The sequence below is a fragment of the Armigeres subalbatus genome, chromosome 2 (genome assembly GCF_024139115.2).
Source record: "Armigeres subalbatus isolate Guangzhou_Male chromosome 2, GZ_Asu_2, whole genome shotgun sequence".
NCBI lineage: Eukaryota > Metazoa > Arthropoda > Insecta > Diptera > Culicidae > Armigeres > Armigeres subalbatus.
In genome coordinates, this window is record NC_085140.1 from 246,698,359 (window position 1) to 246,713,016 (window position 14,658).

General features: G+C 42.0%; 2 protein-coding genes across 5 annotated transcripts in view; one reads left to right on the top strand and one right to left on the bottom strand.

Annotated features, from left to right (window-relative positions):
* Positions 1-14,658, bottom strand: part of LOC134212025 (solute carrier organic anion transporter family member 1C1) — a 33,878-nt gene that overhangs the window by 14,944 nt on the left and 4,276 nt on the right. The window contains exons 3-4 of the mRNA XM_062689517.1: positions 3,906-4,126; positions 3,318-3,846 (exon numbers count right to left, since the gene is read on the bottom strand). Coding sequence (XP_062545501.1) covers positions 3,318-3,846; positions 3,906-4,126 — 750 coding nt within the window. The remainder of the gene's footprint in view (positions 1-3,317; positions 3,847-3,905; positions 4,127-14,658) is intronic.
* Positions 1-14,658, top strand: part of LOC134212026 (solute carrier organic anion transporter family member 74D) — a 94,547-nt gene that overhangs the window by 5,913 nt on the left and 73,976 nt on the right. The gene's annotated exons all lie outside the window — the stretch shown is intronic.

Genomic DNA, 14,658 nt, shown 5'->3' on the forward strand with positions numbered 1-14,658 from the left:
CATATGCGGCTTTGAAGTCAATGAATAGATGATGTGTGAGCACATTGTATTCGCGGAATTTCTGCAGTACTTGGCGAATGGCGAACACCTGGTCCGTGGTGGAGCGATCGCCCATAAAACCCGCCTGGTACTGCTCCACGAACACCTTGCAATTGGTGCTAGTCGACGGCATATAATTTGGGAGAGTACCTTGTAGGCGGCGTTCAGCAATGTGATTGAGCGGTAGCTGCTATAATCCATCTTATCGCTCTTTTTCTAGATGGGACACACGACACCTTCCATCCACTCCTGCGGCAAAACTTCCTCCTCCCAAATATTGGTAATGACCCAGTGCAGCGCTCTAGCCAGTGCCTCACCACCGTGTTTAAATAGCTCTCCTGGTAGTTGGTCAACCCCAGGGGCTTTGTTGTTCTTCAGCCGGCCAATCTCCTTCTGGATTTCCTGGAGATCCGGAGCCGGTAGAATTATGTCCTGCTCGCGTTCTCCCAGGTACATCATCATACCGCCATTCAGGTGCTCTTCGTAGTGCTGCCGCCACTTTCGTGTGTTATTAGCGCGGACAAGTTGCTCCGTCTCTTCACGGTCTCGATCTTCCTGCTGACGCTTTTTCCTCCGGAAAATCTAGTCTACTGTCTTGTAGCCGCCCAATGTTAAGCCGCGGCGTCCGACTTCGACGCGTGTTGTACACCGTCGAGAGTTTTAAGCGCAGGCATACTGCAACGAGGTAGTGGTCGGATTCAATATTCGCACTGCGGTAAGTGCGGACGTTCGTGATGTCGGAGAAGAATTTACCGAGTGTATACTGAGTGTATAAACATAACGCTTCAATATTTTCTGATTCACTTATCTAGTGCAGCGGTTCTCAACCATGTACCTTTGGGGGTACCTTCGCTGACCCCAGGAGGTACTTCGGACGAAAATGCGTAATGGCGGATATATTACAATTTCAATAAAAACTTATTGGTTAAATTTTAATAATTATATAATTTTTTATTCCAAGACATAATATGCATGGCAATCAGTAATTCAAAGCCTATCAAATCATGTCCACCATTGCCACAATTAACACGTATAAAGTGCTGAGGGACAAAGGACAAAAAAATCTTCAAAAGCAATCTACCCGATCGAAACATAATGTTGAATAATATGTTAAGAATATGCTTTTTAACGAAAATCTTCAGAAGTCTTGAGGCAAAAAAACTTAAAAAAAAAACTCTTTAAAACCTTCTTCTACGCGTCTCGAAAGCCTCCTTCCAAGCAGGTTGTAAGCCTCCTTTTGAAATACTCTGTGTCGTAGCCAAGCAAATCCGTCTTCCGATTTGCCTTTTACCAACTAAAACAAGCGCGGAACACCGAAGGATAATTCGCATGTTCACGGCTCAAAAACAGTTATAGCCATTACTCTTATTCATGTGGGAGATAATTTTCAGAATGTAAAATACACATTTGGTAATTAACTGTACAATACTTTTGTAACAACGAAATCAAACTGCCTCTGATCCAGGTCCATATGATATATGAATAACGAAGCTATTTTTCACTAGACAACCATCTTAAATAATTAAAATAGCTATATCGAAAATGTTGTTCAAATATGTCCCACTTGCCCCATGTATGTCAAAACTCAGGGGCAAATGAAAATTGCAGATTTTGGCTTTAATCAAAATTTTTAAATCGTTTTCGATGTAACACAATTATTTAATTGCTCAAAATATTCACTTTCCACGTCAATGATAAATTTAGAAACGACTATAGTTGAAAATCAATTGAATTAAAATAAAAGTAATAGATTTTCCCGGTTGTTTAAAGTTATGATCAAGCAATAGCATTAGTATGGTGCCTCAAATGGTTCTGATCTATATAATAAAAATGAAATGGTCTGTGTTCGTATCCGCATAACTCGATAACGGGTGGATGGATTTTTTTCAATCCTTCAGCAAATATGTTCGTAATCGTTTCCGACGGGTTTATATGATATTTCCTCATGCGAAAATCATGGGTAAAGTTGACAAAATCATAAAAAAAACTTAAATAAAGAATCGCATTTAATGCGTAATTCAAAAACTGCATTTTCGCCTACTATGCAGGACAACGTCTGCCGGGTCAACTAGTTCCAAATAATTTTATGTCGGGTGAATTCGTTTATAGTTCTGCTTCATCTTCATCTTCCTAGAACATTGTTACCATTAAAAATGTTCATCGATTCATCTGCAGTTATAGTAGTCCAGTGTTGGGAAATGTACATTAAAACACTTTGATTATGCGAATATTTACATTTTTTTCCAGTCAAATTTCATGCACCAAACAAGCCGAAACAGTTTTTCAAAAAAATGTACGCGACATCGTGACATTTTTTTGCCGATGAGGCAAACTGTTTTGCAAACAGCACAGAATCGAGTTTAATTACATGTAGCGCAAGGCCTAGAAGCTGTGCTATTTGTCGTAGCCAAGCAAATCCGTCTTCCGATTTGCCTTTTACCAACGAAAACAAGCGCGGAATACCGAAGGATAATTCGCATGTTCACGCCTCAAAAACAGAACACTGAATGATAGTTTATTTTCACCGTTCGAATCATCTAGAATTCCTGTCTGCGATTGAATTTCAAATTTCTTCTCATTAGCTTCTTTGTATGCTGGCATTTCAAATGCCAACTACGATTGAATTTCAAATTCGTTATCATTTTTTCTATTAATGTCATTTTTGAATATTTAAATTTTTTTCATTATTTTTATCATGAAATAAGAAATACGTTCCACTTTATCCATCAATGTAACCAACAAATGCAAATGCATTTTTCAGACTCACTTTATTCCCCACACTCTGAAGACTCCTTTCATGAGGCTCGAAAGCCCTTTTTTCAAAAGGGTCGCAAGCCCCCTTTTCAAGAGGGTTGGAAGCCCACTTTCAAGAGGATCATGAGTCCCATTTTAAGTGGTTCGGAAGCCCCCTTTAAAAGGGGTCGGAATTCTTCTTTTAAGAAGCTTGGAAACCGTCATAAGACAGAGTGCAAAGGTCTTTTTTCTATCTCAGGTGACCAAATAATAGTATCTTGGGTTCTTTGATGAATTTCGCATGATGGGCACTGGGCAGTAATGAAAAGATGTGCTTTGTTTTAAAATAAAAATGTCTAAATTAAAACCAATAACTGCATTAATCATGTTCCTTTAATCCACCGAGTTGAACGCGGTGATAAAAACAATAACTAAGCATGAAGCCCATGAAATGTCTTGAAACATGAAATCTATTAACAGAAATGTTCCTAACAGAACCATTGAAATCTGAATCATCCTTACCCAATCTTATTACAATTACCTACCTTGGACTGGGATTCGCCTTGGCAATTATCAACCCAGCTACGATGATGGCCAGCGCCACCACTGGTGGCCGCAACAGGTTTGTGATCAATCGGGAGGTCCATTCATCGTTCAACCCGTTGACATTGGAGGTCGGCAGGAAGAAGCGCGATTGTAGATAGTTTTGCTCGTGGGCATTGAAATTGATAATCGCGGTTTGAACGAACACCAGTGCCAGCACATTGAAGATCAGAATTCCATTGGTGAAAACACGTTTCAGTGAGGGAGCGAAAGCGATATCGGCTAGCCACTTGTGCCCGGGCAACGATTGGGTGCTGTTGTTGGTGGCCGTTTCGATGATGTCGTCCGCTGCTTGACGGACCAGGGTGGAAAGTAGTCTCTTCGGAAAGAGAGCAATCAAGAAGCCCAGTATGAAAACGATGGGAGCAATTATGACCCAGCCGAGCCACCAGCTGAGAGAGGTGGCGCCGACGGCCAATACTACGGCTAGACCAAATTGCTGGCCCCAAACGCGGGCACCTAAGGCACATGCTATAACGATAAATCAAAGAATATTTAAGAGGAATTTAATACAGAGATTTGCTACATACCAATGTGTCCAGGGCTTTGATGCTCCAGTAAATTGTCATCCATATAGCTCATTCCCAAGCAGTAGAAAGCAATATTGGCAATACCGATGACGGCTTGTGCGATGAACATCAACACCAGAGTGGTGATGGCATGCGGGTGATCCATCTGTAGTTGAGCGGATTGCTCCAGGACGCATACATTTCCCACTTGTGAAGCCGATAATGTTTGGGTGTCATCTGAACTGTGGAATATGATAAAGAGAAATATGAGCGTAAGGATTTTACGGAGGTTGACAACATGACATTTTAGAATAAATAGCGATGTTCTCTACAGCGCAAGAATGGTCTTGATGAACCTTGATGAGGGGTCCTAATCGAAACGTGGAATATTATGTAACAGAGGATTGTCAGTTTTCAAACAGCTGGGCTGAGGCATAAACGTTAGCTGAAGGGCTAATCATGGATGGCACTATCAATCATTAAGGGACTAAAATGAAAACTACCCCGTAAAAATAAAAAATAAAAACATGCAAAATAGGTAACGGCCAATGAAGAAATCAGGATAGAAGCAATATATACAATAACACAAAATTTAAGAAACCTAATCAAGGGACAAAATGTTCCGCAAAATAAATATTTAGGTATTTCTATTTTAGCATCATGGCGGAATCCATATTATTTGACAGGTGGGTATGATTCCAACTTGTTTGGAAAAAAGAGCAAAGGGAACCCAAGCGATAAGTACTCCACATTTCTTCTCTTCCTACGATTAGAATGTTATCAGGATTTTAGGGTTCTCCAGCCATGCGAGCAATGGCGTAGGATTGTCAATCCGGAAATGGCGAGTTCGATTCTCAATCCGGTCTAGGATGTTTTCGGGTGGGGAACATTCTCGTCTCCATGGGCATAGTGTATCCATTGTACTTGCCAGTTGCCACACAAGATACATACTCATGCAATGGCGGGCATAGATAAGCTTTCAATTAATATCTGAGGATATCCTAATAGAATACTAATTTGAAAAGCAGGCCAAGTTCCAGTTGGAATGTGGAGCCATTGAACAAGAAGAAATTGAATTTAGAAAATGTTCTGGATTTGGAGAACTTAGAACATCCGGTTTGGACATATCTAGATCGTAAATCATGCACATGGCCTCTTGAGGGCCTTTATGGACACCATGAGTTACTGTTGTCTTTGTAATGAGTCCATTTGACTAGGTTGACCAATTCGTCTAAACTCCCGATTTATTTGGAGAGCTTAGAATAATAGGTTTGGACATACCCAGATCACACATCATGCATATGGCTTCTAAGAGTCTGTATGAACACCATGGGTTTGCTATTGGCTTTGTATTATTCCCAGTTGACGTGGTGGACCAATGGGTCTGAACTCAAGAATAATTTGAAGAACTTGAAACATCCGGTTTTGGACATATCTAGATCGTGCAGTCAAGCTGACCACACGTGCTATGCGAGGCTTACTTGTGTGCTCGCTCATACCTTCAGTCCCTATCACTTGCACCACTTGAGCACCACTCTTTTGACATTCAGTCTCTCACTCTGTGGGAGTTGTAATACCCCCATCTCTCATTTGTATCAACTCTGTGCACCTCCTGCGCATCGTTTGGGCGTGGAACACCAGGCACGTCACGCGTGCCTAACTCTCACCTACCAGAACTTTGATACTGCCAACGGGGTTCCAGACAAGTACCTTGCAGGTGGTACCAGCCTGTTGACATTTCGTAGCCCAGATAGTCCTTAACTAGTGTGGTGGTCAACCCATCCTGCAACAGAGTGGCACCACTTACCTTACACGTCTCCAATTTCTGAGGTGCTGAAGACCCCATCAACCCCCCGACACTCTTGTTAGGCATAGCGAGACTTTCGTGTCCCCAAATTCTGAGCTGCCGCAGAGGTATCTGCCCCCCGACACTCCTGCCAGGCCTCACCAGACTTCAGTCATTCTAACACTACCGACCATGCGTATCATGCGAGGCTTACTTGTGTGGTCACCCATACACTCGGTCCCTCACCCGCTTGCCGCGGAAGTAGCCGTCACTATGTGGAACCTCCAAATGCTCCGTTAACGACCTGGCTAATTGTTTCACCCCTCAGGCCATTTATCCCCTCGGCACGGGTCGCCTGACACCTTGGGATTCGAGGTTAGGGACGCCATATTGTTAGCTTCAGTGTTGTACTGAGCCTGACAATATGGCCGAATTCACACCGTTACGCACTACTTCCGAGTATCCATATCCAAACATAACGGGAATGTTTGGACATATCTAGATCTTAAATTATGCGTATCGCAGTTGATTTTGAGTTATGCGGATACGAACACAGACCATTTCATTTTTATATATTCAGACAGATTTTGACCTGATTTAAACTGCATAGATGAATCCGATATAGAGGAACTGTCCTGATCTCCATCTCACTGAACATATATTCATCTCATCGTGAAATAAAGATATACGCCACATATGTGGTCCCTTCTTTTTGTCAATATGCGTGCTCGTCGCTGCAAAAAATCATAAATATATGAAACAGATCGACTTACTTTCCAGTGCTTTGTTTTTGATGGAATGAATATCGGAGCCATGAGTAGAATTCCAGGAGCGCTTCTTCTAGTTCTAAATAGTTTGTGTTACCATCGTTCGGGGTGACATTGGGCCTAGGGGGTAAGATTGGGCCAAAAACGAAAAATGTTTCAACTCCTAATATCTCAAAAACTGTTACGAATTTTGATGAAAACTTCAAACGGTTAGAAATTATATTAAAATTCACGTCTAGGAAATCACAAAACAAATTCCAAGAACTGTGCAATTGTGCTCGTACCATAATTCTTGGAATTTGAATGTAAAACTATTCATCGAATGAACCCGTATTAAAATAGTGTCGGTAATGCCCCACAAATCTATTAGGGACACGGCAGGTATTTCCGTCCATCGTCATAGGGGCTAAAACCATCGAAAGGAACGTCCTTTACCTAAAACTCCACTATAGCAAAACGTATCTCCTGAGCTTACGATTTGATACGGATGAGTTTGTCAAAAAAGTTTCTCTTTTATTGGTTTTCGAGACTATGACGAAAAGACGAAAATACCTGCCTGAACCCTACATAACTAGTTTTTGGATCGATGGATACCTTGTTGTCATGTTACGATAATATGTTGTTGTTTCATCAAATTTTAAGAATATTTATATAGCGGTTCTGGTTTTTCGTAGCAACGAGCAATGCACGCTGAAAAGGGGTGAGATTGGGCCAAGCCTTTGTTTGATTTTCCATACATAGTTGGTAAGAGCCGTAATGTAGGCAATTATTTTTAATGAACGATTGAATCGTTGCATCGTCACCGTTGAACTTTATTGTACTTGGCCCAATGTCACCCCCTGTGAGTGGTGAGAATGGGCCAATTTTAAACAACATATAACTTTGAAGAATTTCCCTCATTTATTATTTGTTCCCTACACTGTGATAAATTCATTGTTCAAGCTTGTATTAAACTAATTAAAACTTGATTCCAATGTTAACTACTAGAGCTTTTTAACATTTATTTGGAGCATACCACATTTTGGCCCAATGACACCCCCGTTGGCGGTATTTCACTATTCTTCATCCAGAACAACTTTGTCTAACAGTAATGTGACCAGCAAGTGTCCTGCGAAACGCGGGACGCCTACCTGGACAACGTCGCTGGCTTGAAAATGGATCCTCCAAAAGAGCACTTCGCATAGATTTTGGCCAAAAAAAATGGAAAAATATTTGTAAGGCTGTATGAATTGTAATAAATGTGTAAAACAAAGTTGAAAAATGCAGACGTCTGGTCACATTATCTAACAGCAATTTGTTTATTAATAACGACAAGTTGGCCGTTAGGATGAATGACATTATCAGAGAGCAAAATGTCAACACCACATCGTTCAGAAACGTAATGATTTTTTTTTCTTCTAGTCAGAAGATACGAGAGAAATAGGAATGGCAGAGGATGGAAGCCAAAAATATGCACAGAGAGACAGTTGTCAAATACAGAAAATTATTTTCCTAGGCCATCGTGAAGAAATTCGGACCGCTGATCAAAAATCTAAATCAACGATTGCTTCAATTTATTGACGTCAAAATGGGACGAATGCTCCAGTAACTTTCTAGACGCGATGATGACACCGTGCACCGGTTTTGGATGATTTATCAAGTTTCAGTATTGCAATTTTGATGTCCACTTTCACGCACTTCCGTGCCATCCACAAAATATGTATAACCAATGTTGTTGTATATTAGTTTTTGTTCTCTATTGAAATTGTATCGGTGGATAGCACTCATCCATATATTTAAACGTATATTCACAATTATACTATTATCCATGATATAATTCAAAATAACTCAAACATTTAAATATATGTTTGCCATTCTTTTTTCTCTCCTTCATCAAGTGTGTGGAGAAAATCGGGTCCGCTTAATTGTGGATTGTGGCAGATTTACAATGACCGTGGATATGCTTATCTCTGCAACTCCATCTACGATTTGTGTAAGGGTTCCATGCTATGCTATGCTATGCTGTCTAGATCATAAATTATGCGCATAACCTCTGTATGGGCACTATTGGTTTGGACATATGTAGATCATAAATCATGCGCATAACCTCTAAGGGCCTGTATGGGCACCATGGGTTGTTATTGGTTTCGTACCAAGAGTAATTGACCTGCTCGACCAAGGCTCTGAAATCCAGAACGGTTTGGAGAACCTAGAACATCTGTAGAAATTTTGTCTGCATTAGCGATAGTCGTGTGCAATTTTCGTCCATATAAAAGTGGCTAACTGACGATCCTTCCTCTGACGGTTACAGGATGTAGGTGTGACCGATCAATAATCTCCGATCAGTTTCGGAAAATTAATTAGCAGACGAATATTTTGGAATATAAACATTAAACATGTTAATTTGGCTTAGTCAAATCCGGGTCAATATGACCCGAACACCGTAAGTGTGAGTTTTTTTAACACTGTAGAAAGTACACTATTAATGATATGAGTGTATTACTTCTACGTGAAGTTAAACGATTTACAATGATATGGAAATGCTAATATCATTTTCCAAACATAGATGTACATGTTCATGATTGAATTAGAGGCGAGGGTATAAATTTGATAGTTCCGTTAGGATACGGCAGGCATAAAGAATGTTTTTATAGAAGTCGATTTGAAAGTGAGCGGAGGGCAATATTTGTGATGGTATGATCTATAGCAACTATAGCATCATCAACGTGCACTGCCCACACGAAGGGAGACCCGACGACGAGAAAGAAGCGTTCTACGCACAGCTGGAGCAGACATACGATGGATGCCCTCTGCGGGATGTCAAAATCGTCATCGGTGACATGAACACACAGGTAGGAAGGGAGGAAATGTATAGACCGGTCATCGGACCGCATAGTCTGCACACCGTATCGAATGACAACGGCCAACGATGCATAAACTTCGCAGCCTCCCGCGGAATGGTAGTCCGAAGCACCTTCTTTCCCCGCAAAAATATCCACAAGGCCACATGGAAATCACCTAACCAAGAAACGGAAAACCAAATCGACCACGTTCTAATCGACGGTAAATTCTTTTCCGACATAACGAACGTCCGCACTTACCGCAGTGCGAATATTGAATCCGACCACTACCTCGTTGCAGTATGCCTGCGCTCAAAACTCTCGACGGTGTACAACAGGCGTCGGAGTCGGACGCCGCGGCTTAGCATTGGGCGGCTACAAGACGTTAGACTAGCACAAGAATACGCGCAGCAGCTGGAAGTGGCACTCCCAACGGAAGAGCAGCTAGGCGCAGCGTCTCTTGAAGATGGCTGGAGAGATATTCGATCCGCCATTGGAAGCACCGCAACCGCTGCACTTGGCACGGTGTCCCCGGATCAGAGAAACGACTGGTATGACGGCAAATGTGAGCAGTTAGTAGAAGAGAAGAATGCAGCATGGGCGAGATTGCTGCAACACCGCACGAGGGCGAACGAGGCACGATATAAACAGGCGCGGAACAGACAAAACTCGATTTTCCGAAGGAAAAAGCGTCAGCAGGAAGATCGAGACCGTGAAGAGACGGAGCAACTGTACTGCGCTAATAACACACGAAAGTTCTATGAGAAGTTGAACCGTTCACGTAAGGGCCACGTGCCACGTGCCACAGTAAGGACATAAACGGGAACCTTCTTACGAACGAGTGTGAGGTGATCCAAAGGTGGCGGCAGCACTACGAAGAACACCTGAATGGCGATGTGGCAGACGAAGATGGCGGTATGGTGATGGATTTGGGGGAACGTGCGCTGGACAGAATTCTACCGGCTCCAGGAAATCCAGGAGGAGATTGGCCGTCTGAAGAACAACAAAGCCCCTGGGGTTGACCAACTACCAGGAGAGCTATTTAAACACGGTGGTGAGGCACTGGCTAGAGCGCTGCATTGGGTCATTACCAAGATTTGGGAGGAGGAAGTTTTGACGCAGGAGTGGATGGAAGGTGTCGTGTGTCCCATCTACAAAAGGGCGATAAGCTGGATTGTAGCAACTACCGCGCAATCACATTGCTAAACGCCGCCTACAAGGTACTATCCCAAATTTTATACCGTCGACTAGCACCAACTGCAAGGGAGTTCGTGGGGCAGTACTAGGCGGGTTTTACGGGCGAACGCTCCACCACGGACCAGGTGTTCGCCATTCGCCAAGTACTGCAGAAATGCCGCGAATACAACGTGCCCACACATCATCTATTCATCGACTTCAAAGCCGCATATGATACAATCGATCGGGACCAGCTATGGCAGCTAATGCGCGAACATGGATTTCCGGATAAACTGACACGGTTGATCAAAGCGACGATGGATCGGGTGATGTGCGTAGTTCGAGTTTCAGGGGCATTCTTGAGTCCCTTCGAAACCCGCAGAGGGTTACGGCAAGGTGATGGTCTTTCGTGTCTGTTATTCAACATCGCTTTAGAAGGGGTAATACGAAGAGCAGGGATTAACACGAGTGGTACAATTTTCAATAAGTCCGTCCAGCTATTTGGCTTCGCCGACGACATAGATATTATGGCACGTAACTTTGAGAAGATGGAGGAAGCCTACATCAGACTGAAGAGGGAAGCCAAGCGGATTGGACTAGTCATCAACACGTCGAAGACGAAGTACATGATAGGAAGAGGTTCAAGAGAAGACAATGTGAGCCACCCACCGCGAGTTTGCATCGGTGGTGACGAAATCGAGGTGGTAGAAGAATTTGTGTACTGGTGACTGCCGAAAATGATACCAGCAGAGAAATTCGGAGACGCATAGTGGCTGGAAATCGTACATACTTTGGACTCCGCAAGACGCTCTGATCGAATAGAGTTCGCCGCCGTACCAAACTGACAATCTACAAAACGCTCATTAGACCGGTAGTCCTCTACGGACACGAGACCTGGACGATGCTCGTGAACGACCAATGCGCACTGTGAGTTTTCGAAAGGAAAGTGCTGCGTACCATCTATGGTGGGGTGCAGATGGCGGACGGTACGTGGAGGAGGCGAACGAACCACGAGTTGCATCAGCTGTTGGGAGAACCATCCATCGTTCACACCGCGAAAATCGGACGACTGCGGTGGCCCAGGCACGTAGCCAGAATGTCGGACAGTAACCCGCTGAAAATGGTTCTCGACAACCAGAGGCGCATCCACGTTCCAAGTCGTGGGTAGGACAAATAGGAAATGCCGATTTGGGCAACAGCTCTGGTATTAACAGCGATTCGCATAAATTCGCAGGTGTTTCAAGACTTTTATATCACTAACATCCGTTAACACAAATAATGATTTTGTACTATTCACTGGAAGCAAGGCACTCTTCAACAGTCGAGATCAGTTCTGGCCACGTTCTTGTGAATGCTGGAGGGAAAAGCAAAGTTTATTGGGACACCTATATACCCGATTCTTTTTTACACGGGAGATGCGTTCCGTGTAAAAAAAGTTTTCAGTTCAAAATATGTAAATCCGTATAAAAAAAGTTTTATGATTTGTCGACAAATCATGCAAAACTGACCAACTATGCAAAAAATTTGTATGGGATTTTTTTTTGCACGGCCGTGTCGATGCACATTAGGGTGGTTCAAAAATCGATTTTGCTCCACAGTGCTCATCTGATTCTTTACCATGTTCTGAGTGTCCTCTGAAAATTTGAGCTCATTTGGATTAAAACTGATTTAGCACAAGCCGTTTCAAGTTTGCATGCAAATTAGTATGGGGAAATTTATTTTTCATTAAGCGCAGGTTAAAAGAAAACCTACATAGCTAAAAGGGAAACTCACAGCTTTCACCCAACGAAAACCGCATGTTGATTAATCGTCCCAATAATTAGTAATCGATTTTAAAACAGGTTGCGAATCTTTAGTCATGATCGTTAAACTTCTTTGAGGGCATCACTGAAATGTGCAGTGCAACATAGTAGCCTGAATTTTGTGTGCTATCTTTCGCGCCACGAGCAGCAATGTTGCCTGTTGATGAGTTATGCAATTAGCTCCAGAAAACCACGGTATAGATTAAATTCGATTACTAATTATTGGAACAATTAATTGAGATGCGGTTTTCACTGAGTGAAAGCTGTTGAGTATTCCTTTAGCTATGCAGGTTTTCTTTAACATGCGCTTGATGGGAAGCGTCATTAACAGTATCATGAAAAATAAATTTCATACTAATTTGCATGCAAACTTGAAACGGCTTGTGCTAAATCAGTTTTAATCCAAATGAGCTCAAATTTTCAGAGGACACTCAGAACATGGTAAAGAATCAGATGAGCACTGTGGAGCAAAATCGATTTTTTGAACCACCCTAATGCACATTCTATCTATACTGCCGCGGAAAGCATAACTGTTCCATGTTGAGATGAAATCCATTTCAATTTGGAAAAAAATATGCTTGCAATATAATCAATTCTAAAAATAATCAAGACTTAGCCCGGAATATTTATATAATTTTAGAAAATTCCCTCTTTTTTTAGGTCATTGCTTTCCAATTATCGATTATCGAACATCTTTACAAGCTTCCTGAAGAAGTCACGGGTCACAGAAATTAAAAAAAAATCAATTGTTTCAATCAATTATTTCTAACTAGTAGGATTTTATATTACCTCCTGGATCAAGCAATCCAAAACAAATTTCCAAAAAATCGCATGATTGTCGATAAATCTGTTTTGGGAGCTCAGAATCCCTTACGGATCAGATTTAAAGCGGTCTTTGGTATGTTTCTGGTTCAATAGAGATTTGAAGAAGACTTTTTCCGTGGCTTCTAATAATCCATACAATCGTGCTTTATCATAACTTCTAAAACAATTATTTAATCGCATTTGCAGATTTCAACAATTTCTATTTTACCTCTGTAAAACCTTTAGAGTCTAAGAAGTGTAGTTTAGACATCTTTAAGCGCTTTAGGGATTTTAAAGGGCCTGAAGTCCAAAACAACAATCAGTAGTCTATAGCTTTAGGATCCCAAAAACATCTATGTTTATAGTTTGGACTCTGATTAACTTTAAAATCACCTTCTGCTAACACACAAATTTTTGCCAACCAATGACTTCATAGGTTTTTAGCACAATCATGGGTAGGACAATGCTTTGACTGTCCCACCCAGAAAAATTCATGCGTAGGACATGTCCTACCTGTCCCACCCACTCCCGGCGCCACTGTCGACAACGATCCACAAGAAGGCACAAGAAGGCGAGGTGCGCAGCGGGCAAGGTGGATCGATCAGGTGGAAGATGACTTGCGGACCCTCCGTAGACTGCGTGGTTGGCGACGTGTAGCCATGGACCGAGCCGAATGGAGAAGACTATTATATACCGCACAGGCCACTTCGGCCTTAGTCTGAATAAATAATAATAATAACATACCGCCCGATTGTACTAGTAAAATAGACTTTCACTTTCCATGGTGAATCCCGATCTATGGTTCTGATTACCCCACCTAACTAACATAACTTCCATCCTGTGCTTATTGTGGAGATGCGGCGGTATTCTCGGTCTCTAGTAGCAACAATCACCACACACTAACATTCATTTCCTTTCTCAACTTACTGTAAAGACTTGGCCGGCGCCGTTATTGATCATCATTTGTGAGCTGCTGAAACGTGCACTTTGCAAATAAATGGTAAACCCCAACCGCTAATCACTTGGATCGAAGTGCAATTTGCACCAGCTCTGATCAATCACAAAGTAGCAACCATTGACATGTACAGTCAGTCTAAGCTATTAGCTTAGCTTAGCTTAAGCTAAGGGACAATCCTGGGAAATTTCCTCTATCAAATACTTTTATAGGAATTTCAGGTATGTCCTGTTGGAATTATTTCTTCTGTTCTTCTTTGTAAGCATTATATCCCCATTTGAGAATTCCCGTATCTGAGCTTATAGTTCATTCAGCACTTCCATTGCTATTTACTGTAAGGTTTCTGAGCCGATTCACCATTTTTGCATTCCTGTGTCATAAAACTAACAGGATACTGCTCACAGGCATAAGGAAGTACAAAAGATACTAACACCGTAGAACGTACCATGAATTGAATCACTTTCCGCATGGCCTTGCTTTGTAAACGCCAGGTAGAGGAAATCCTGAGAAAATTTTTGAAGGAACCTCAGGTAAATCTTCCCATGGTATTTTTTAAATGAATTCTTCAATAAATTAAGGAATTCTTGAAGAGGTTTCTGAAGGGATTTTTGAAGAAATTCCTGGAGGACTTCTGCAATATTTGCAGAAATTCCCGAAGAAATTTA